The following is a 25690-nucleotide window of genomic DNA, read 5'->3' on the forward strand; positions in this document are numbered from 1 at the left end:
ATAATTATCTCGAAATCCCAGATAATAACTGATGGTTTTGTGATAGTCAGCAACGTCACAGCAACAAATATACTTGATATATTTTTATCTACGTATCGATTATAAGACTAAAAATTTGCCTAAAGTTTATTAACGGCTCTATGATAAAATCTGTCGTTTCATAATAAATTTACACGAAATTCTGTGTGTAATTACAGTTGTTTTATGAGGAAATTTATTGACGCTTAACGGTAACTTATTAAGCGTTAAAGAAAGTTTCTGCCAAGGAAATCAACAATTAATCACTGATATTCTGAATTTTAGAGATATTAGAATCTGGTGTATTTACAACTTAAAATAAAAATATTGAACACACACCACAAAAATAAATAAGGAACTCACTAAAAAGTAAAAAATAATCAAACTTTAAAGTAAAATATGTATATAATAATCGTTCTAATAACTAAATAAAAATAAACGAAAAACTTATTTAACCCATCTACTAATAACTACACTTATTTTATATTCTATAAAACCTACCTAGTACTATTTATCTATTTTCAATATTATTTTAACTTTTTTTCTTTTTTTAATTTTTCGAAATTAGTGATCATTCCCATTCCCACAATAGATGAATTCGCTTATTTCATATATTATTTCGATTCAAGAAATCGCCACTTCTCTTTCTCTAACATATTTCATAACTCCTACGGTTTAGTACAATGAATTTTTCCTATCAGTAGCAAATTTATGATCTTCATAATCGTAATCATCATATAACATTATCAGCTAAATAAAACATATTACAAAAATCTAATAAGGATAGTCATAGTCATTTTTAACATTAATAAATAAAAATCATATATTAGGTCTATAAACTATTTTATATATATGTAGTGACCGCTACAACTCTTTAGGCCACCACGTAGGCTACTACGTATTCACCTACATCAAGTTCCAAGGTTGACAACGCTGGTGGATTGGTACCATGCGGTTCCCGGCTATAAAATACCAACCACGACGATCGAGAGCGAGATTTCTTTTCTTTTTATCTAACCCTTATAACAGTACCATTTCCATAGCGCTTTCGTACTTCCTTTACATATGAGCTACTCAAAATCAAATTCCTTCCTTCCTTAGTTTCTTTAAAATTATAATAATAAATATAATAAATGTTGTTCGTAAAAATTTAAAATCTTATTTATTTACTACATAATTTTTCAAACATTATTAATAACAATTAGATAACCTCTAACCAGCCGGCAAATGTTATAAACAAATATTCTAATATTATATTATAAATATATATATATATATATATATATATATATATATATATATAATATAAACATTATTCTATTCGTATATAAATATATTAAGCTCTATTCAAAATAGCAGTGAACTCACGTCAGCTGAATTGATAACGTCAAGACGTCGCAATGTGGCAACATCAACCCTGAGTTTTAGTTCATTTTGGCTTTAACATACAACAAAATTCTAATATAAATAAAATAAGTAAATTGTTAAAAATACAAAATTATATTATTAAATTAAAAAATACTGTTATAAAATATGATTTATTTTAACCTTACAGTACTTCTAATGCATATCTGATCAAAAGACTTAAAAGTACAATTAATTATACAGTTATAACAGTTTTTTCATACCGCCTATGAGTTAGAGTTCCAGGCGTGTATTTTCATGTAGTGAAATCCCCTAGAAGCCTAATCCACCTAATTAATTTATATATCCAAGTAATAGGATTTTCTTTCACCAGATAGAATATTTGCCGTTTCTGCTTAGTTCTTATTTCCTCCGGTACAGTGTTTCCTTGTAAAATCATTTTTAAATCACTGTATTCGTTCTTAGTTAGTTCCGTTACTACCTGCATACATCATTCTTGATAAAACTAGGTTTAAACAGTTAGTATTATTTCTCTCCTCGCACATTTTAACCAAATACTCATGTATAAGTCAGTAAGATTTCCGACAGTTATCATTTATTCTGTCAACTTTAGTTATTTCCAATCTCATCACCCTGTCTTCGAAATTTTCAGCATCAAATCATAATCCCATATTCAGAAAAATTAATTCTAGTGAATAACTGAACAGCTAATTTCCAATATATCTAACATGTGTTCAAAATTCCATCACTTGTCAATATCTTCTTCAATGTATGTGATCGAGTTCATCCAAATCGAAGGAATCGAATTCCTGTTTACAGCATTTAATCAATTTGTATTTCAACGTTTACCCTCCATCAACTTTTGTTGTCTTGAGACTATTTTATTAGAGGTCCAGTCACGTTCTTTTATATAGTGGCCCTGAAGGCCTAATCCGCTTAATTAACAATTATATATCCAAGCAATGTACCTTTTACGCTTAGTTCTTATTTCCTTCGGTACAGTGTTTCCTTGTAAAGTAATTTCGATATCACTGCATTTCATTTACAAATGCAATTCCCATATCTGCAAAATAGTATTCTTTCTCTCCTCACACATTTTAAGCAAATGAAAATCATCTTGCCATGAGTGACCATTGAGTATATTGATCCCCTAGGAAATATGCATGTTTCATTTAAATACACATATTGAAGTAATATGACTTCCTTGATTTTATTATATAGTTCCATTCCGCCTCATCGTGGGTTATCTTTAAACCATAGGTAAATCCTATATTACCTAAGAGTCTATGAAAGGATGTCCTACTTTCCTCAAAGAGCTACATATAGCTAAGCTTTCTATGGATACTTTTGAAATTTACAGTTTACTCTGAAATAATTCTGTATTAAATTAAGTTTAAGTTAAGAAAAACTACTCGCTGTTTTTATATATTTCATATATTTGATCTCTGATAAAGCTAACATCAAGCTGATTTGATCAAGATTGTTTCGTCGGCCCCTTCATATTAGGACCGTCTCTTGTCGGTGAATTTAAGGTTATATTTTTTATTTTTTGAGATACTTCAGTTACCCTGTCCATACAAATATTCAGTGCATCTACAACTAAAAATCAACAATAAAAATGCTTACTTCTTTAAATAATTTTAGTAGACATTTTTTACTCGATTATCTCGTTCCTGTTCGTAGTAACTGATTAGAGATGCAAACTGTTATGTCTGACTTCGGTATTTTTAATCAGTGTAATAATAAGCAGCGGTTTAAATTTTATCAAAACAAGCGAATCGTTAAAAAAATGTTTGGAGGTTTATAACCTGTAACTATTATAATTAATATTTTGAAGGACTTTGCAGACGTTTGACAACCAGACGACATTGAGAGGCTGCTGCGGTTAGATTTTCAAACTTATCAGATAGCTTTCTTAAATGGAATAAAGTGAGAAGGACAATATTGTCTGACTCTAAAACGAATTTACAATTTGCGGCAGGCACATATTAATGACGTGAGTTCATTGCTATTTTGAATAAACTATATGTTAAGCTAATGCGGTAACATTGCGAGGTGCTGACGTCATAAATCTTGATGACATGCATTGGCTGTTTTGTTGGATAGACTATACGTAAAGAGTAAATCCACAGTAGTGGGTTGCGTTTTAATCTATGTTTTTGTTGTTTGATTTGCTAAAATCAATTAGTCTAGTTGCAACATAACAATAGTTGCTGTAACTCAAAAAATCGTTCCAATTTTGAAAAACCTACTTGATAACATAAACATATACTTAAAAGTCTAAGAAATGTAAAAATTAAAACTAAAGTAAACTAAAACAATTTATTATTTGCTGTTTTTGTATTTTTTACTGTAAACCAATAAATTGAATATTCCGGGAAAAGCAACGTAAATACAATACCAAGTTTTCCAGTACAAAAAAAAGAAAACCAAGAGAATCCCTCTCCATTATGTTACTGTCGAAATATTAGAGCTTTAGGATAACACCAGAACAGGACACAGACTCAAAATAATCAAATCAATTGATTTTGTGTAGTGTACTGTAGTGAGATGCATTTAACAAAAAATAGCCTACATTAATATTATTAGATTAAAAACGGATGGAGGACCCTTCTAGATATATGCCAAGATTTAAACTATTTTAAAGACAAATTGTAGGTTAGTCGGCAATGACTAACAATGATTTTAAAAACATTAAATTATAATTATTATTATTATCAATAATAAAACAAGTTAATACATAATGTATTCCCGTCACTGCTCATCAACTATCAATTAATAACCATTATGTATTCAACACAATGGAAATAATCTACTATATTAAGAGAGGGTATGGAGAGTTGCATAACAGAAATATATTATCTGTCACTATTTTATAAGCTTCAATTAAAAATTATCGTCGTGCAACCATCCATACAATAAGATTATAATCTCCCACATTTCTGAAATAAATCACCTAATGGTGGTTTGACGAAGTTGTTGAGCTGTTCTATTAAACACCCTTCCTAGTGCATTATTTGACATGATTCAGAAAATAATCTCCGATATCAACCTTCCATATGAGGCCTTTCAAATATTTCTTCGATATAAATTGGTATTACTTTAAATTTAATATTAATGTTTTTTTTTTCAATATTTTCCAACACACCAAACATTTCTAGTCTCTCTAAGCACGGTCTTCTTAGAATTACGAATTTAATTGATCATTGGCTTCATCATAAGTCTCTCGAATCTTGCTTTATATTAAGACAAAAACATGTCCTTCTGTCCCATAAAAAATACATATGGTAATAGCTTAGTGTACTGGATTTGTTGTTCCTTAGCACTAACTGAATTTCAGATATTAATTTTTGTCTGATATTCAGAATATTATATACCAACGTGTTTGTGTGACTTTTACCAATAAATTGCTTTTTAATTATTGCTGATTAATATTGCTGAATTTAATAAACGCCAAGTGGAGTTTAAAGTAATGGTTTACATGAGCACATATTCTCAGCAAGTGTTTCCAAGCTCTAATTATGAAAGGAAGGGCCTCTCGTTAATAGAAGTTCTTAAATACAAGTTTTCATCGTTTTATGTATCTTTATTTTTATATATAAGTGATTTTTTTTTATTTTATGTGTATGTTTTTATTTAAAGATAGATTATTAATGCTTAATACATATTTTGTTTATGCCCAATATATTTAGTAACACAATTTGTGTTCTTGTCTTGATTTTCAAAATTATACGTAAAACATTTAATTTATTTGTATGTTGAGTTGTCTAACAAACTGATCTATCTAGAAATTATAGCGAGGTAACCTTAAAATAACAATGAAGTAAGCGAACTGATGTAAACCACATTTTATTAAGTAAATAGAGATAACAATCACGCAACATTCCGCAATAACAATTAAACTGTAAAATGGTCCATTCTCCCTCTTAAGAACACATCATATTTCAAACACGCGCAAAACGACAATAAAATACGAAAATTGGTGCTCGTCAAAAACATCTTAAAATATATTTACGATATGACATGAGATATCATTGCCAAAAATTGTTTTCGTTGTCAAGAAGGTCATTGGAACAGCTGCGCCAGTTCAAGATACCCCAAAAAAATTAAAACCACTAAAAATTGAGGAAGGTCAAACATTCTCTTAGTAACTTCTTTTACTTCCATTTTAGATAATATTAGATTAAAAATTTATTAAAATGCTATTTAAAAGAATTTAACGTCTGGAATGATCGGAAAAACATTGTTGGAAATGATTGACATAATTTGAACCACATTGTTTTATTTTCTATAAATGTATTATAGACTCTGCAAGTTTTTCTTGTATTAGCCCTGCCTAAATTTGAATGAATACATGCTGGTGTTACCACCAGCATGTAATACTTCTGTTATAAATTATATAAAATTCCAAAGATAAAATAGTTAAAAGCCAGATTTATTCAGATATAGGCTTTAATAAAGGTATACTTTACTTCAAAGAATGTTTATCGCTATCTTAATAATTTAATTTCCACTTCATAATCTAAATGTTTCAAGTATATACTTTAACCAACCTTGTTTCAGTTCATTTATATTTTACTTTGATGGTTCTTATTCTTTGATATTGTCCCTAGAAAGGCTCTTTATTTTATAACAGTATTTGCTATTTACGCAAGTTTTTTTCTGTTAGTATATTTCTTTAAGAAGACGACCTTCACTAAAATCCTCAAAAACGTTACATTTTGATTTTATTTACTGGAATTTTCTTGGAAAAAACTATAAATTAGACAATGGTATGTATTAAATTTACAATATTAAATAAGGATAATGCTGTTATTTTAACAACCTAATTGAAAAATATTAACACGTTCCCTAATTTCACTGAACAAACATTATATATTTCTGTTTCATTTTCACTATAATTTATCTCAAAATCAATAGATTTATACCCACGTACAACTCTTCAAATTATGGATCTGATCATGGTAGTGGTTTTTCCAATGACCGCATCATCGTTTCATGAAAATCCTCATTCATAAAAGAATCACTAAAGCATGAGAAATGTCAGAAATAAGAGAGAGAGAGAGACAGAGAGAGAGAGAGAGAGAGAGAGAGAGAGAGAGAGAGACAAAGTTAAATCAAACAAATTAGTTGTTGATTTCGCGGATTTGGCCTTGGATTTGGCGATAGTTTTTTGAGTTATGTGAGTAGATGTGTTATCTTGATAGAAAATGTAAATTATTTTTATTAGTTAACTAAAAAGATTATAATTTTAATCTAAGATCATAGTATTACCAGTATGGAATAAATGTGCGAACAAAACTCCTTTTATAATCGAAAAACTCAGGTTAACATTTGTTTGGCCAGCCTAGATTAGCCTATTTTCACTATTATTTTCATGTTCGAACTCAGGATTACGGTATTAAACCTAAGAAGCACCTATAATGATGAAAATATGTGAAATATATATTTAGGTAATATTTAACGTCCTAATAGATAATTAAGTTTTTAGAAACATTTTTTTTATTTAAGCAATGTGTGACAAAATATATTTATAGAATATATTATATCATAATATAAAATATAAAAATATAAAATATAATAATATATAATTAACACCCTAGACATTAGCTTACTAAATTATATACTCTATATAAGACTATATTTACTAAAGTTAGTAATTAATGAAGCTACCCCCAAAGCCTTTAAGGAAGCAAAACAATATTTCAGTACAAAACAAAGTCAAAAAAATTTAAGGCAAAACTGGGTAAACTACAGCATGAATGCCTTGTAATTTATGTCAGTAGATAGGCTAGGTAAAACAAGACATTTTCTTGAATGACCACATACCAATCGGTACCCTTAACCCTAGCTATGAAACCTGAGCCTAAGATACATGAACCTAACCTCACTATATGAGCCTAAACCATATGAATACATTAAGTAAGAGGTTCACGTATAATACCTAAAGTATAATAAAATTCATAATTATTGACTAAAATATTAAATTAAAGAATACAATAATGCTACATGAAAAAAGAATAATATTTATCAAATATTAAAAGTGAATGATGACACCAGCAACAAAACTAAAATCCCAGAACTGTATCATAGCAAAAAAGGTAATAAATTATTTGTCTTGTTATTCGAAGATAAGATATAAGACGATAAAATTGCTACTCATTACACATTGTCCTCTTTCAAACTGAATAAATATTTTGCTATAATGATCAGTGGCGTTTAGTTTGATTTATATCGTCTTGAAACTGCAGTGATTATTCCGTGCGAATCGCCTTGTAAGTACTTTAATTGGCACAGTTAAACTCAGCGAACGTGTCATCATTTCATTGACACCTTCATTTGTTTTTGATAACCGTTTAGACGCTTTATTGTGTTTCATGTATGAAGTAGAATTACTCGGTGATTTCGAATAACTCCTAGTAGAAATACCGTACTTTCGTCAGTGTTGAATGAGACATTAATGTACTAACTAAAAACTAACGACATCTAATAATACAAACGTTTTCATACAAGGTTAAGCCATACACACCATTGTTAATATTTTAATAATGTTAGCACCACTGAAATGAATAATTATATAAATTTATTTCATTACATTTTTAAATATTTACAGAATTTCATAGTAAAATCGAACGTAAGAATGAATATTGTACAAAATCAATATATTTTAAAAATCGACGTAATCGAAAAAATCGTTTTACTCAACATATTTATCCGACTACCATTTGTTTCAATTAAAACAGCATGCCCTAGTAGATAAAAAAAGATATTTCCACTAGTATTCGTATATTACCTACAAAATGCCTTCCTCCATTATTACAAGACAATGAACAATATTTAACATTAATTCTATTGTTGTATATTTCTTAAGACGAAATAAATTTTTTGAAAAATCTTTGAAGAAATAGCTATTTGGCTATACGCCATATAATGGTTCTTAGAAATAAAAAAACAAAGTCTGTTTTAATTTTTTTGAGAATAGCAATTCACCAAAAAGTTATAAGAAATATTCATAAATAACTGTCATATGAAGAGACAAAGGATAACAAAACGCACACAGAGAAAAATAAACATTCGACAACATATGCCTGTTATAAATCTCCTATTATTATTATTATTATTTCTTTTTGTGCGTTCTCTTTTTAGTAAAACATTTACCATACTCAATCGATGGTGTCCATATTTAAATTCTCTTTTTTTCTTTATTTATTACATTGTTATTAGTCGTTGCCGACTAACCTACAATTTATCTTTACAATAACATAAATCGAGGTATATATCTAGGAGGACCCATCGGCCCTTTGTTTGCCTCTAATAATATCTATGTATTAACATTGCTGTTTATCTATTAAATGCATCTCAGTACACTACACTACACTAGATCAAATGGTTAGATGCACTTGAGTCTATGTCCCTTTCTGATGTTATCTAAGAGTTGTATATACTATGGGGGTTAGATAACCCCATAGTTGGTAAAAGGAGACTTTAAGTCTAGATGACTGGAGTCAAAGTTTAACGTGAGCTCCGAACCACAATCGTCAGCATTAAGCCTACCGACTGATGAGTGACCAACTTTAGAAATCATCCCAGAAGACATCCGGTCTTATCTAGCCTGGTTACTGGCGTGACTGGGATCATTTTCCTTGTCGGATTTTACACTCTTACCTAGGACAATCACAAATTTTAAACAATCACAAACATAAATTTACGAACACACGGCTCAAGTAACAGTAGGAGGAACGTCACATCACCTTTACCACTGCACCACCAAGCCGGCCAAGAGTTCTATTACTTTGATATTGACATAAGAATGGAGTCTCTCCTCGTGTCTCCTTGGAAGAACTTCTCATAATTCATTTATTTTTATCACATAAATAATGAATTTTATAAAAATTCAATGGTATGACAAATTGTGTTGATTTCTTCTTAATATAAGTGCTTCTTAATATAATTACGACAAAGTTTCATTTAATTGTTTAATACACGACGTTCTTCAAATCTGCCGACTTTTCAACCCAAAATATATTTTTTTAATTATCTCAATTCCGCAAAAATATCTTTGGATACATATGTTCAATTTTTTTTTTAATTTTCAATATAATAGTTTATATTATTTTATATATTATTGGCATTGTTATGCATGTATGTAGTATAACAAGTAAAGCAAATAATAATAAATAATTAAAATTCCAATTTTATTAAAATAAACTGCGATACAATTTTCTTCTAATAGGCCATCAAAAGAGACCATGAAAATAAAAAAGTCTCTCCTATATGAGTTTATGTCAACGTCAGGCTTCCAAACAGTTGATGAATTCATTTTCTGGAATGCCCTTTGAAACCGTTCTATTCGAATCAACTAAACTAACTAGAAATTAAATAAAGCTAAATCTGGTAAATACGGTAGTGGTAATATGGTGATGAATTGAATTTTTTATTTTATTATCAAACTTATTTGAATTTTATAATGAACTACACATCAATTTTAGCGATTGTTTAAATTATATATTTTATTGAAATATATTCAATATATCTAACGCTAGAAAACCCCATAAATTATAGGTTAATCGCCAATTGTCAATTGTTTTATTATATAAATAACGATATATTTTCTCTTATTCATCGTTTGAGCTACATAAATAATTACAATACCTATAAGCTCTTATTACCTTTACAGTCAAGAACGTTTTTAAAAATATTAACAAGATCTCGAAAAATTCTTAATCTGAATATTACCAAAAAATGGCAGATAGTTATTGACATATGACTAATCGCCTAAAGAGGATTTCTCAAAATTTAAATTATTTCCGGAGGTCGGCGTCGTTGAAATAAAAACTTTAATGCGTTTTTAAGCTACCTTTTTGGGCCAGTTAACATGATATCCCAAGTTCCGAAGCGATTTACTTGAAATTTAGTGGGAGCCTGCAAACTTTTTAAAATATCTAGGCTAGAATACCCCCTTAAGGACCCATATTAATTTACTTATATACAGGGGGGATATAATATACCTGTATTTAAATTATTATGATATTGCATTATAATTGGCTGGAATTGACAAAAGCTGCCTATCATCATAAAACTAATTAAGTTATATAAAGTCTTTAGAATTCTGTAATTAAAGTTAATATTAAGTTTTTTTTTACTCTTTGTGATTCCACAATCTGCCATATAGGCAATAAGTATATCTTATCAAAAGATATAGAAAATCACTTCATTAAGCGATCTTCTGTAGAAAATAATTTCTTAATTAATTAGTTTTATTCTAAAGCTTATTCTAAAGTCTACATATGTCCAGTAATCAGATCAGGTAGTGTTAAACGTTTTAGTCTACGCACTTCACTATCACGTCGCATATTTAGTTGATTAGCGAGTAGATTGGGATGCACTGACACTCTTTCGAAGTACTTCACACAAACACGTTTAATTACACTCGTTATTGGTTCTAGAGGAATATCGCGTTGTATCACTTTATTTGAAATATAGTACGGAGCATCAACAGTGGCACTCAACACTTTATTTTGGAACCGTTGAATGATGGATATATTAGATTTGCTAGCGGTACCCCCTAGTTGGATTCTATATGACCAAATAGGCTTGAGTATAGACTCATACAGCAACACCTTGTTATCTAATGATAATTTGGATTTGCGCCCGATGAACCAATACATTTGATATAATTTCAGTCGAAGTTGTTTTCGTTTAGAGAGTATGTGCTTCTTCCAGGTTAGGCGTTGATCTAAGTGCATAGTAAGATATATAACTTGCTCTGCTTGGGGGAGTTGACGATGTTCTACGCAGGGTAAAAGTTACACGGGTCGATTTTGTTTCATTGACTTTAATGCGCCATGTCTTCAACCATAATTGTATTTGATCCAGGTGGGTTTGTAGTTTATTGATGCTGTAACTGGATCTTCATGGGATGCCAAGATTGCTGTGTCGTCTGCGTATGTTGCCACAGTAGTTATTTTTGTGGTGGGCAGATCGGCCGTATACAGGTGATACAGTACTGAACTCAGTACACTACCTTGCGGAACTTATATACTCAGTATGGGATTTAATTCGGTATGTCCATCGCCTTGATTTACAATAAAATGTCTATTAGTGAAATACGATTTTAATAACTAATAGTCCGGATGAGGGAGAAGTTTCTTTAATTTAACCTGCAAGCCCGTATGCCATATTTTGTCAAAAGCCTGAGATATATCTAGAAAAGCAGTCGAACAATATCTTTTGGCATTTAGGTCATTGTTTATTTTGTTTACAAGTCTGTGCACTTGTTCTATAGTCCCATGCGTATTGTGAAACCCAAACTGATGTTCTGGAATAATTTTTCTTTTTCTTCTCTTTATTGCTTCTAGCCCATTTATTTTCGCTTGTTTTAATAGGTGGGTTATGCTGTCTCTTAAGGTTTCTTGTTGCTTTCCACAACGAATAGTCTCTAGCCTCAGTTGGTGTCAAATTCTCTAGGTATTCTTGAATGCCTTAGTTTTGTCGAATTTGAAGAAATTAATATCAAGTGAGTTGATCTTGGTTAAGTAATTTTTCTGGTAACTTTTAAATTTCTATTTAATTCTATTTCATTTCTTCTACTACTTGATTATTGGGATTGATTGGGAATTGATAAAAGAAAAGCGAAAAACTAGAATAATATGGCACTTAACTAGAAATGCCGTAGACAAAATAATATTTAATTATGACATTTTAATTATCAATTAGTAACAAATTATCACACAAATCAAAAGATTAAAGAGTTGCTTCGAAAAATATGTAAGTGAATTAAGCTCGGAAGCAGACAAAGATTACTGGCTATCGAAAGCAACCTAGAGATTTAAAAGACCAATTATTAGAGTTCAGCTTATTAAAAATGATTGAAATGAATGAGTTTGAGGCAACGATGAAAAATCTTAATTATTTGCAGAATTTAGCTAACATATTCCAACTAAATCATAAAGAATCTATAATAGACACAAATATGGATGTAGATGTAAATCTGATTTGAGAAATTGACAACAACCTCAATCCTAAAAGGACCCCTGGAGTTGATGATAATTCACCTGGATTATTGAAAAAGCTACCACAAAAAGCAATCATGTTGATTCTCAGTCAGTACTTGTTTGTACCTGTGATATTAAAACTATTTGAAAAAATGCTGTTAAAGCGTACTAAACCATTTATAGAAATAACAGATGTCCAGTTTGGATATCAAAATCACTACTCGACAATCGACCAAGTATACAGAGTTACAGCGGTTGTTGAAAGGGTACTCTAAGAAAAGAGATATTGCCCTCCAATATTGCTGGACGTCCCATAAGCTTTTAACATGGTATAGTATTTGGGATTAATCTATAAAATGTGCGAATTGCTACCACGGAGTTACTATCCGCTGCTTATTTCGTATAAGGCTGTAAAAAAAATACAAGTAACAGTCAATAAAATCTACAAATGAACTAGGGACTGTCCGTAGTAATTTTGCGTTTCGACGAAAAATCCTAATTATACCACTTGACGAATACCCGATTTCTCAAGCAGAATCAGCCAAATACCTCGACATCCATCTCGATGGTAGGTGACATTGTAAATATCATGTTACGTAAAAAAACAGAGCATATTAGGTTCAAGGAAGTGCACTGGTTAGTCGGAATATATTCTCAACTTGACATAAATTCAAAGAGATTAGTTAAGCAGTCAATATTAATGCCATTTGGACCTATAGGGTGCAACTATGGGGTTCAAATAATCCAATGCAGCCAAAACAAAGTACTGCTGTTAACCAACGAAAAGCTGCAGGGTTACCTCGAAATCAAATGTAACAAAGTGATCCAAGATTTCGCCTTAAAACATGAAATAAAGTTGCTAAATCATAGTAACGTGGAAACTATACAGCTACTGGACAACACGCAGGAAATTTGAAGATTGAAGCGAACCAAACCACAAGAAATTGTATGGTGTAAAAGTGTATTCCTAACTTTAGCTTAAGTAGTTTAGTTTTATTTTAATTTGGAAAATACATACTGATGTATTAATACTGTACTCACCTTGCTTATCTATTAATGCAAATACAACAGTAGTAATTTGAAAGCTTTAATCATTTTTTGTTTGTTTGTTTTTGTTTGTCCTTTCAGAATTGTATTTAAATTTGCCAATTGAAGCAGTTGCTCTCTCGTTCGATCAAATTGTAATGAGTAAATTGTGCACAACATTTCGAAGGCTTTTAGCCCAAAAAAAGTCAATTATTTTTAATTCATTTTTATAAGAAAACAAAAGCCAAAGCCTTAAATTTAGACTAGGTCAATATTATTATGTAGAGTGCATTTCTCTAGAATTAAAACAAACCATAAATGTCACTGAAAATGACAGAGTATCTTTTTATTTCAATAATGATAAATTTATATTAATGGACGTATTAAACAGTAATTATAAGTAAAATTAAACTAAAAATGATCCTGTCGTGTCTGATTATTTTCGTTCATCACTCATCATGGCCCACAAGGCTCTTAAACGTTGCACCCTGCCAAACACCGAAACCAAAACACAACAATATAACCCGCCCGTGACTCACGATAGTCATTAAAAGTGTTCGTCTCATCTTCACCGTCCAGCTGTTTCCAAAAAAAAATCCTGTTTCAGGACGCGCATCTTCGCTTGACCACACCGCTTGCGACATGTCCACACCGATGAAATTTTGGTAGCCTGGCACAAACCACTAGATTCTCGTGCCATCAAATGTAAACAACGATAATCGACAAATCGCGCGTCTAACTCACAACGTCTCGTTAGAAACTATTAGTGAAAAATTGTTTGTGTGAATGTGATTTTTTTTGTCGGGCGGTTTTCTTTTGTTTCGACGCCGTCGCGTCGATGAACTTTTTGGTGGCCAAAACAGGAGCTGAATTCTGACTATAGTTTTGGACATGGCAATGCCTTTCTTGGGACGCAGAAGGGTAAGTGTTATATGATGCAAATTGTTTCTAAATAAATAAAGTTTGAGATGAAATATCGATTCAGTGTATTGTATTCAAAGTATTGTCCATCTATAGCCCCTGCTTCTTCCCATCTTTCAGTGAATTTACAGATTGCATCTTGGAAAAAACGAATTTTCTTTCGGGATGATCCACGAATCGATCAATTTTTTTCCTATCTTCGTAGTAATCAGAAGGAGCAAAGTCTGGAGAACACGGCTGGCGAGGTTGCATTTTCCATTTTAATGTTTTCAAATATGTTTTCACTGGTTTTATAACATGTGGTCGAGTATTGTTGAAAAATAACATTATTGTGTCTTTACACATATTCAGCAACTAAATTCGTGATTTCTTTTCCTTTGGGTTATCGTAATGGGTCCATTTTTCAACCAAATATCCAAACTTTTGAATTATTCCCATGTTCTTCGAACGATTGGAAATGATTTCTTGTATTGCCCCAACAATCCTACATATCATTCTTGTTTTACATGAATCATCATCGAGTAATGCCTTTAAATCCACCTCTTCATTTTTTTACCTGTTCAGAACGCTCTTTGTTTTCGATGTCAAATCCACCTTTTCTAAAATTTTTGAAACCAGTATTCACATGTTGAAACCGATGGAACATGATTGCCAAAAGCTTCACACAACATTCAATAATCCTCAGTTGCCTTTTTCTTTAAACTAAAGTAAACAGTAAAACTTCCCACAAATGCGACTTACTCAGCACAAATTCAGACATTTTCAACGCACTGATAATATATTTTGTTCTTAATTGGACGAAATGATGCATACTGAAAAGTGAAGTCTGCCAGGCTTCAACATGAAGTTGGTAAAAATATTCCCGATGCGATTTTTTACATTAATACCATTTGTTGCAAATTTTTTGAAATTAATTTATGGGCCTGATATTATATAAAAAATATCTTAGTCTTATACCGACTTCAATATAAAGGTTGGCAAGAAAGTAAGTTTAATTGTGTAGTATGTATTAAGACTCATACTTTAGATTTATTCAGACTGCATTTTGTCGAAACAATATAAAGAAGAGAAGAATAGCTAGTACAGAAAACTATACTAAAAATAAACATTAATTTAAAGATCAGGTAAATATAATCATGACCTAAAACTATTACTAATCTCAAATAGTAACCATGTTATCATTTGTATTATATAAGTGATGGTTGTTATTGGTAGCATTGGACCTCGAAGAGGTTTGTAGTTTTGAATATATGAACATAAATTCAAAGGAAGCGACATACATTACTTAAATACTTGTGGTACAGTCTCTAAAATAGTATTTTTCCATCTCTTCGCAATGTGTATTCTAACGCTTTTGTATCAAAAAGCTGCATCTGTCTTTTGTCTGTGGTTAAATAAATTAGCATATAATACAGTTAAATACAAATAACAATTGATGAATGTATAATATAAGTTTCAGCAGGCTCTAACAAATTATAATTGAATATGCTTTTCCAAACATATATGAATCGTAAAGTCCATTTTACCTACCACTGGTAAGAATAATTTTATTTCTTGATAAATAAAGTACAAGAATTAATAACGCATTGTAATGACCACTATCTATAAACAACGTTAACTAGATACTCTATGATATCCTCTGACCTTCTGCTGAACGAAAAGATCCACTTGAACAGGAACAGGTTAGGATTACTCTCATAAATATTATAACTGCAGCAAAACATTTCCTGTTCATTTCCTGCTTAGTTTTGTCGTGTTATTTTCCGTTATATATTGGCAATTACGACATCATTGTTGAATTTACGAATGATGATACATAACGCTTGAATCAACTTATTAAATATACGTTATGTGAACGCTATTTACACACCTCCACATATACCGCTATAAAACCAATTAACCAACTGCTGAATAAACCCACTTAAAAATCATTTATTTATAGATGATAAATGTTTAGAATGAAAATTTTATAGAGCAATACTCGTAAATGTATTAACGGATATCATCAGAATACGCATTCATTGTCATCACGTGCACGAGTTCACTTGTTTAAATTATACTACATTCTGTCACGTTTCAAAACAATTGATACTTTATCAAGAATATACTTCCAACAAGTACCCGAAATCTTATAAAAATCGATGATATATCCTTAAACTATAATATATTTTGGGACTTGAATAATCTTGTTGTTGGATAAGAAAAAAGAAATTAAAAAAGAAATTAATTAAAAATTAGTAACGTTACTTGCTACTGGATTTAGAATTGCTTTGGTCTGTTAACCATGAATGATTCTGGTTCCATTTAATGTCCAAGGTTTGATTGATTCATGTTTCTTTAAAAGCTATCTATGGATGACAAAATATTAATTAATGTTACAATTTGTAAATAAACGATATTATTTACTGTTATTAACAAAACAGTTTAAAATATTATTTACCAAACACATACTAAATATTTACATAGTAAGTGAATATTTTTATTACGTGAATATTTTATTTGAATATTTTATTTATGTGGTGGCGACTTATTGAATCGACTTCACAAACAATATTAATTTTCCAATTCTGTTCTTATATAAACAAATCCCTTACCTCTAAATAAATTACTCATTACAGCTCAGACTGACGTAAAGATACCATCTTATTTGAACAATTAGGGCCGTAACACTCAAGGAAGTTTGAAGGAAGTCAATAAAAGTTTCCTACCTCATATAGCTCTAAAATTTAAATTAACATGATTTCTCATTATTATATTTATTAGTTTAATTTAATCAGTAATCAGAAACTTTTATATTCAATGAATTAAGGTTTGATTATTTCTTGCTATTTCAAATTCGATCTAATTATTTAGAACAAAATAGAAACGTCACATGAATTCAATTAAAGTACTCTAATAAACTAAAGGCTTATGGTGTTCTTTTTTTGGCATTTTTTCTTGAAAACTACTACATAAAAACTAACATGAGTATTTTACAATATTTTTGTTGAAGATATTCAATTAATTCATTTATTAAGTTTTTACATTAAATTAAGGTATTAGAAAATAAAGTAAAAAAATATTTCTTTTACAATTGTTTAACGAACGTGCAGTTTTTGAAAAAGGAGCTTTAAACTAATTTTCCTGAATCTGCTGCTTTTGAGACAATCTTCTTCATTAGTATTATAATGCTTGCCAAGTCACGAGTTGGTGCTTTACAAAAAAGCCATAACAGATGAAGCCACACCTCTCAAAAAACAATAAAATGTCAACATAATCAAAGATATTGATTTTTAGATTCTATAAAACCGAGCAGCGTTTCCGGCCGATGTATAACATACATTGACCTTGTGAGTCATTAGTGTACCAAATTCCGATTCATCAGGAATCCAGTACGCGAGATTTCTATGTACCTATCAATTAAGAAAAGTCGTAGGTTAGTCCGTTTAAACAGCTAGTTTAAAACAAAAACAAAACAAACACGTTACGAATGACTAAAACAAACAGTAGACGAACGTTATCAGCGTACGTGTCACACAGAAATTCTTTTTAACTCTCTCGTGATTCAAAGGCAAATATGGAATTAAAAGGATCTATGCAACACTATGTTGTATCACATCCTCCAATGTATTGTTTTTTTTTGCAATATTACGATTTCTAGGTTAACAATAATATAGTAATAATAGATTATTGAAAATAATCAAATTACAACCTACTGGTTATTTAAAAAAAAACTATTAATTGATTCTGAAGAATTTTTATTATATATTATATTTACAATTCGTTGTCTAAAATCAAAACAATTGAGAATATTATTACTTTTAAAAATAATCTCTGGTGAGTTGTTCTACATCTTCTTTTCAACATAAATATACAGAGCATGTAGCAAATCATAATGAAGGATGGACTGAGGGGTTTTGTAATGAAACTACTGAATTCTATAATAGTTTATTTGAAAGCCAACTTAGAAGGTTATTCAATTCCCAAATAATTAGGAGTCTTTCTTCTTGCTCTGATCACATTCGTGCCAGGACTATCCTGATTTTGCCTGATCTCAATACTGGAATATCCTAAGGAGGTTTCATCCCAGCTACTTGTTGCTATAAGGGACGTATGCTTTCATACATTTAACATAAGATAATGCTATGTCATTTTGACTCATTTTGACTTTATTACAAAAATATCGATATATCGGTCAAAAGAATAAAGGTCAAAAATATCGATATATCCTTACTTTTGACTTTTGACTATCTAAGTTATAATTTTCCTGTAGATTTTCCGGGTGTTGTCAACTACAAATTCATTATAATTTTTCAAAAAGTACTCGATTTGTTACTTTATAACAATATTGCAAACGCTGTTATATTTTTAATTATTATTATGTCTTATAAATATAAGAAACAGTTTTTCAAATGATATCCAAAATCAATTAAGTAAACTTTAGTTTTTAAAATACATATTCTGGGTATTTAATAAATGTACAATATAAAAATATTTAAATTACCGGGAAACATTCATACATTTCTGAAAATAGTTCAAACTTTATGTATTCATCTTTATGGAAATGTAGAAGGGTAATTTGATAAGTCAGTTACTTTCAATATAAGTAAATTTCCCTCTAACTAGCTTTAACTGCTGCCATCAACTGCTGTCTATTAATAAACTACTCCAATATTTCGAGCAAACCAGGAAAATGGAAAAAAAATATTTTCGTAATCTATTTAAGCATTATTTTATGGTGCAAAAAAAACATCACTGAAACAAACGAAGAGCTTGAGAATTACTGTGAGGACCCTGCAACTTTAATTTTAATAGTTAAGAAATAATTGAATAACGTCGAATATATATGTCGCCCAAGGCAGGTCGTTACGCCAGAAATCGTACATAAACTCCATGGAACGCTATTAGATAATCGGAAAATGAAGGTATGTGAGGTGATTGAGGTTTGAGTCATCTTAACTGAAGTGGTACATAATATTCATTAATTAATTCATACTTACAGCTATACGCATAATGGGTACCGCTATTGTTCACACTCGACAACATCAAACTTCTTACAAAATCTTACTTACCTTACGTCCCAGATATATGCCAATAATCCAACCATAGCTTTTAAAACGGAAAGATAAATAATAAACTAAAAGAAAGAAGTTCGTATATATATAATTTATTTCAATCCATTTTAAAATATATAACCCTTACTAAAAAAAATTTAATTATAAATCGCAAACTGGACTTCTGAAATATGCATAATATATGGCTATAAGGATAATTCCCTATAACATATTACATAAATTCTCTATAACATATTACATTTACATAAATTTTAAAAACTGTAATATTAAACTAGCAGCTTTTTCATGGTCTTTGATGGTTCCTAGTCAGCCTACCCTACAAATTTTTGTTATTGATTTATGGAAGTATTCTAGTCTAGAGACATAAATGTTTGGTATTTTTTCAAGTAAAATAAAAGAAACAGTACTTTTACTAGCCTTTTTTTACTATATACTTATTAATCTTTAAAGAATACATACGATTGTAACCTTCCTAGTGATCTAAAACTAAAATAAAATTTTAATCTAGAGTATTGCTAGAATACAAAATTCCAACCATTTTTCACCAAATCATGGCTGTTCTGAAGACATTTTTTTACCAACTCTTTAGACCTTTCCGAGTTTTTTAGAAGAATGTATAGGGAAGGCCCACACCATATAATATCACTTATATAATCGGTTCAGTTGGACTTGAGGTATCATGTAAACCGTTCGAAAAAAGAAATTTCGTTAAAAACGTATATTAAAGGTTCGTTTCTAGATATTTTCAAATTTAGATACTAAAATACCCCTTTAAAGGAGACTCTTCACACTTCTTGTATAACATTAGGTATTATGAGACTTCGCTCTAATATTAATGAACTTTTTTTAGTCTTTAATCCCGAGATATATATATTCATAAACTGTATGCCCTACTTTTTCGAAATTAATCATTGATTAAACCCAATAACCATCATATAACTAGTAAGAATAATTCAAATACAGTTTAAAGATGATGTCGTATATCTTTATAGACTTGGTGCCATATGATGTTTATTTCGAAATTTCCTACTGAAAAGCTCAACGAACAACTAATGAGCAAGCTTTTAATTAAAAGAACATAAAGTTCTAAACAAATTCTAAATTATTTTCTTGTCAACCTTATGATTATAGATAATTAATTAATAAATCCTCACTTTACTTTGTTGCAGAGTTCGACCATTAAGAAAGAATTTTCAGAAAAGGAACTCAAAGGTTGGTATATAATTTTTTATTCAAATATTGTATTTAAATATTAGCTTGTAAAGAACCCAGTCGTGAACAAATCTCACCCTATCAATCAACATCTTATACTTTATTGCCAGTGGAAGAAAATTAAGCCAAAATTTGTCCAACACTATTCAAAATATTATCCGTTCTTAAAAAATCACATTTACACGCTTTTGCGCAAATTTTTAAGTAACTTTTTCCATTTGTAAATTGAGGACCCTCGAAAACATACATTTACATTTAGTTCAATAACCAATAACAACAACTCCATGACACCATTTATAGTCAACATGCGGAAATTCAAAAAATACCATGAATTACTAAATCAGGAAACCTTGCGATCTTACGATGTTATGATTTTAGATAATATAAGCTAAATCTAAAATCCAACTAAAATTTGCCACTTTGAAATACTATTTTATCAGTTCTTCTGCATGTACGACGACACTATTAGAATCTGATATCTATAAGCTTGAAAAATACGAGTACTCTGGATTTACACAAATTACAATGGTTTGAACGTATTTGTGGAATTAATAATGAACACATTCATCACAAACTCGATGGCGATGTCGACTTTTTGAATGAAAAGCTCGACGAGAAGCCACAAAGGAGAGATTAGAATCATCGAGAACCGAAAAATAGCAGACTAACATTATGCGCGAAGGGAATGATTGCAGTCGATCGTCAACAGAGACGAAATTTGATTAGGAATATTCAAAGTACTGGGGACATCAACTGCGGCGTATTGATTTTTATATATCTTATATTATGTCATCATAGAATATCGGTGACCGTTGGCATTTACATGTCCATTCTTACAACAAGCAAGACTATACACAAAACACAACATCACGAACAGACTAACAATTAACATATTTTTAATATATTTAACTAATATAAACAAATGTTCTATGGACAAATAGCGTTTATAATAATTCTTCTAATATCTTTAATATTTTCGATAAAAAAGGTATAGCTTTTTTTTAAAACACTTCTGGAATAACCGTTTTAATTAACTGTCATAGCTGTGAGTATGATTACTCATCTTATATTTGTATAATCATATTTAACAACAGCATCCCAATCATAGATGTTTTTCGCCATAAACATTTTAAATATATCCTCTGCTTGATATTTTTCCCGTGAAAAAGTCAAACCGAGGACTTCTCAGCCGACATTTTAAAGTAAACAATAATGAATATAATTCTAATCATGTGCACACGGAACTGTTCGTGTCGTGTGTTTTTTTTTAACAACAAAAGACTTGATAAATACCTATTCAGATTATGAAATTATTGCGAAAATTAACAATTATCATTAAAATGATATTTATGTGTTCTTGGGTAATCTCTAATCTAAAGAATGTGCTCCATATTCCTTCACCTAACCGACACTACAATAAATTTTGACTCGTAAATGTTCAGATTAATGGTTTTCTAAAAATAAGTATATTTAGAATACGCATTATATGACTTTACGACATGTAAATCGGTTTATTATAAGCCTCGCTGGTTGTACTGATCATGAGTACCACCACATATTTCTTCTTTCCTTTACCATTATTATTTATTATCATTTTTATTATATAGGATAAAGGATATAATACTTGTAATTGAGATTTAAGATTTTAGAAATATTATTCAATAACATTTCAACAATATGTCTGTTAATAATATTTATTAATATATTAAAACAAAACCACGTCCTTAGTAGATTGCATGAATTACAATTTATACATTAATATATATGATTTTGACAACTTAGCATCTAAAGCAGTATATGTTAACAGCCAATGGTCTTCTACCGAAACATTCTAATGTTGATATAACGGACTTAAATGTAATTTTGTTTTTTTTTACATTATTTATCACATTGTTGCTAGTCGTTATCAACTAACCTACAATTTATCTTTACAATAACTTAAATCTAGGTATATACAGTCTATTCAAAGTTTTTTTAGCAATGCGTCATAGATATTTGTGACGTCGAAATACTGCAATGTTGCCGAATTAACTCTGAGTTTTAGTTCAGTTTGGCTTTGAGATACAAAAAATATTAAATAAAATAATTGAACAAAACTATTATGAAATATAATTTATTTTAACATTATAGTAAATATAATACATTTATATTAGCGAAGGACTTAAAACTACAATTAAGACACAGCTATAATAGTTTGTAGGTTAGATTTGGTTTGTTTACATTGAACACTTTTCCACGCCATCCATGAGGTAGAGTTTCTAGGCGCATTTTTTATGCAGTGGTATCCACCTGGAGGCCAAATCCACCTAATTAACAATTGTATATCTGAGGAACGTATTTTACTTCCATTCGAGAGCATATTTACTTTTTTCGTTTAGTTTTTGTTTCCTTCAATGGTTCTTCTGCTACTATCTGTGTACATCATTCTTCATAGAATTAAACACTGAATTATATCTACTGCATTTACAATATCTACAAAACAGTTACTATTCATTGTCTCCTCATAAGTTGTAACCTAATGCTCATGTTTAACTTTGAACAATTACGATCATATCTGTACACACAAATCTTTCACGCTCTACAATACGATTTTCTACAGTTATATTCAATTAATTATGTGCATACCTTTAGTTGTTTCCACTCTCATCACTCTGTCTCAGGAATTTCTAGCAATGCACAGTATTATCACATATCCTGATCTGAAGTTTCCTTCAGTCACTTTCACTTTCTCACTGATTGTCCAATTCAATCACTAAACTGTTAATTTCTAATATGTCTGAAACATGTTCCATCAACGTTCCATGAAACAACGAGTCCATCCAAACCCAAGGTGTTGTGGTTGACAATGCTTCCTTCCACAAACCATCCTAACATTTTTCCAAACAGTTTTTGATGGAATATCCTTCTCGACCAGCAATATATCTGCAATTAATTATTAATAAATATAATGATCAATAAAACCTTTTACCTTTTTCCATCAATTTTTGTTGTCTTTATACATTTTTTGTTACCATCTTGCCTGAGTGCCACAATGAACCATTTTGAAATATACAAGTTTCATCAAGATACACAAATTCAAATAGTTGGTCTATTTTATGCCTTTAAAAATGTAATTTTTTTAAAGATAATGTCTGGAAATTCTATTAAACCTCTCCGAGGGTTATCTTTACACCATTTATACTCTATGCCCTGTAAGGATGTATAAAAGGATATCTTACATCCCTCAAAAAGCTGCATGTCCCTAATTCTTTTATATATAGTTTTCAGATAAACAATTTTCTCTAAAATAATTTTATTAAATTATGTTTATATCGATCAAATAATTTGTGTACTTACTGTTCTTATACATTTCGTATATTTGGTCCCGAATAGAGCCAATATCCAGATGGTCAATATTCGTCGCCCACATTGTATGTATACGGGTTTTCTTGGGTGAATCTAACGTATTATTCTTCATTTTGTAAGCGATGTTATTCACAGTACTCACAGTAATATTTAGCCCGGCAGCAACCAACAACATATGTATTATGCATACTTCGATGTTGACTATGATGACTCCATGAGGATGGAGTCTCTCCTCGTGTCTCTTTGCGTTTCTCTTGATTTCCTAAGTGACAGTGAGTATCTGAAGGTCTCGGTGTAAGTAATCAGTCTTGTAATGGGTAGACCTTCGTACTTCTCAAAACTTTGTTCTAGAAAACTTTTATTGTATTTATGTTAATTTTCGCAGAACATCCCCATAATTGAATTCCGTATGTCCATATAGGATTCAATACTTGCTAGTATATTAATCAATACATTTTCCTATATCTGAACTTCCATTCTTCCATTTTCTTTATTAAATGTTCCTTCGAGTGAAGTTTTGCATCAAAATTAATTCCCAGATATTTTTATCGTTGTTTATATATGGAATGATGGTATTATTTATTGTTATTGGTGCTTGTGAGGTCTGATTATACGCGAACTGTACATGCACATATTTACTTTCGTTAAATTTTATTTTCTAGGTTTGGGTCCAATTATTTATATTGTCAGTTTCCTGTTGTAAGTATGGGTTCTTCGGTATTGTCTTCGACAGCAAAAAATATCAGTCTCTCAGTAGAGTAGGTAAAGAAATGGCCCCAATGCATCTCTTTGTGGTATACCTGCTTTTGCTTTTTTAGACTCTAATATAAAGTTCTAATAGATCAGTATGTTGGTTTGGAAACTTTTTCTGTAGCTTATGAACAAGGCCATGATGTTGTACTTTATCAAAGGCTTGTGCTACATCTAAGAATATAACTGAACAAATGGTCCTGTTAAATAATTACAACCTCAATTGATGTAATTTTCAATTATATTTCCAAATTTTCATAATTTCCACGATTTTTTCTGTCTTTCAAATAGCATGGAAATACAATAATGAAGAAACGATGTCAGTTTTGAGGCTACTCATGCCGTATTGTATCGATAAGAAGATACAAAATCTGACAAGTATGCTGATCGTACTCGAATTGTAATAGCGCGTGGTTCACAACTCTGTTTAAATTAAGATTATGTCACTAAAATGTAGTTAAAATGTTTTTTTGATTACAGACTTAATCTTCTTATATCTACGCTCTCACATCTTAAACATCGATAGTATGCACGTCTAGCCGTATAATTTAGTTTTACTTAAGGCCAGCCTAAGACTAACCATAACAATCAGAATATGCTTTGGAAGCCATTTACCAAAGGAATTGATTGAATATGGTATTTCGAACCGTTTCAACATCAGTGTTTGCTGTTTGCAACTGGCCAAATATAATTATGTATCTCTGAAAAAAGACCAGTAACAGTGTGAAACAAACGTAGCCATTATCTCATATAACAACATTTTGACAAGGTATGGCTATGTTACCAGAAGGATGAAAAAATATTTAGTTTAATATAATTATACCAATTCTTCTCAATAAAAGACTTCTCAAAGCAATAATATGATCATAATACATGCAAGCGCGTAATATTTTAAAAATTCATAGTCCATTCATTTTATTCTAAAATAAATCCATTTTTAACCACCAACAAACCAAACTGAGCCATGGCGCTTCGCATATTAACATCCGATAGTAATTATAAATA

At 30.2% G+C, this 25690-nt stretch overlaps 1 protein-coding gene across 1 annotated transcript in view; it reads left to right on the forward strand.

Annotated features, from left to right (window-relative positions):
- The first annotated feature begins 7522 nt into the window (after positions 1-7522).
- The window catches only part of Eip63F-1 (Ecdysone-induced protein 63F 1), a 29126-nt gene continuing 10958 nt past the window's right edge, over positions 7523-25690 (forward strand). The window contains exons 1-3 of the mRNA XM_076397114.1: positions 7523-7658; positions 14011-14324; positions 20548-20590. Of these exons, the coding sequence (XP_076253229.1) occupies positions 14295-14324; positions 20548-20590 (73 nt within the window). The 5' untranslated portion in view covers positions 7523-7658; positions 14011-14294. The remainder of the gene's footprint in view (positions 7659-14010; positions 14325-20547; positions 20591-25690) is intronic.

Source organism: Rhynchophorus ferrugineus, unplaced genomic scaffold (assembly GCF_030347505.1).
Source record: "Rhynchophorus ferrugineus isolate W39M unplaced genomic scaffold, kcgeb_rfMv2 rfM2, whole genome shotgun sequence".
In the NCBI taxonomy this organism is placed as follows: Eukaryota; Metazoa; Arthropoda; class Insecta; order Coleoptera; family Curculionidae; genus Rhynchophorus; species Rhynchophorus ferrugineus.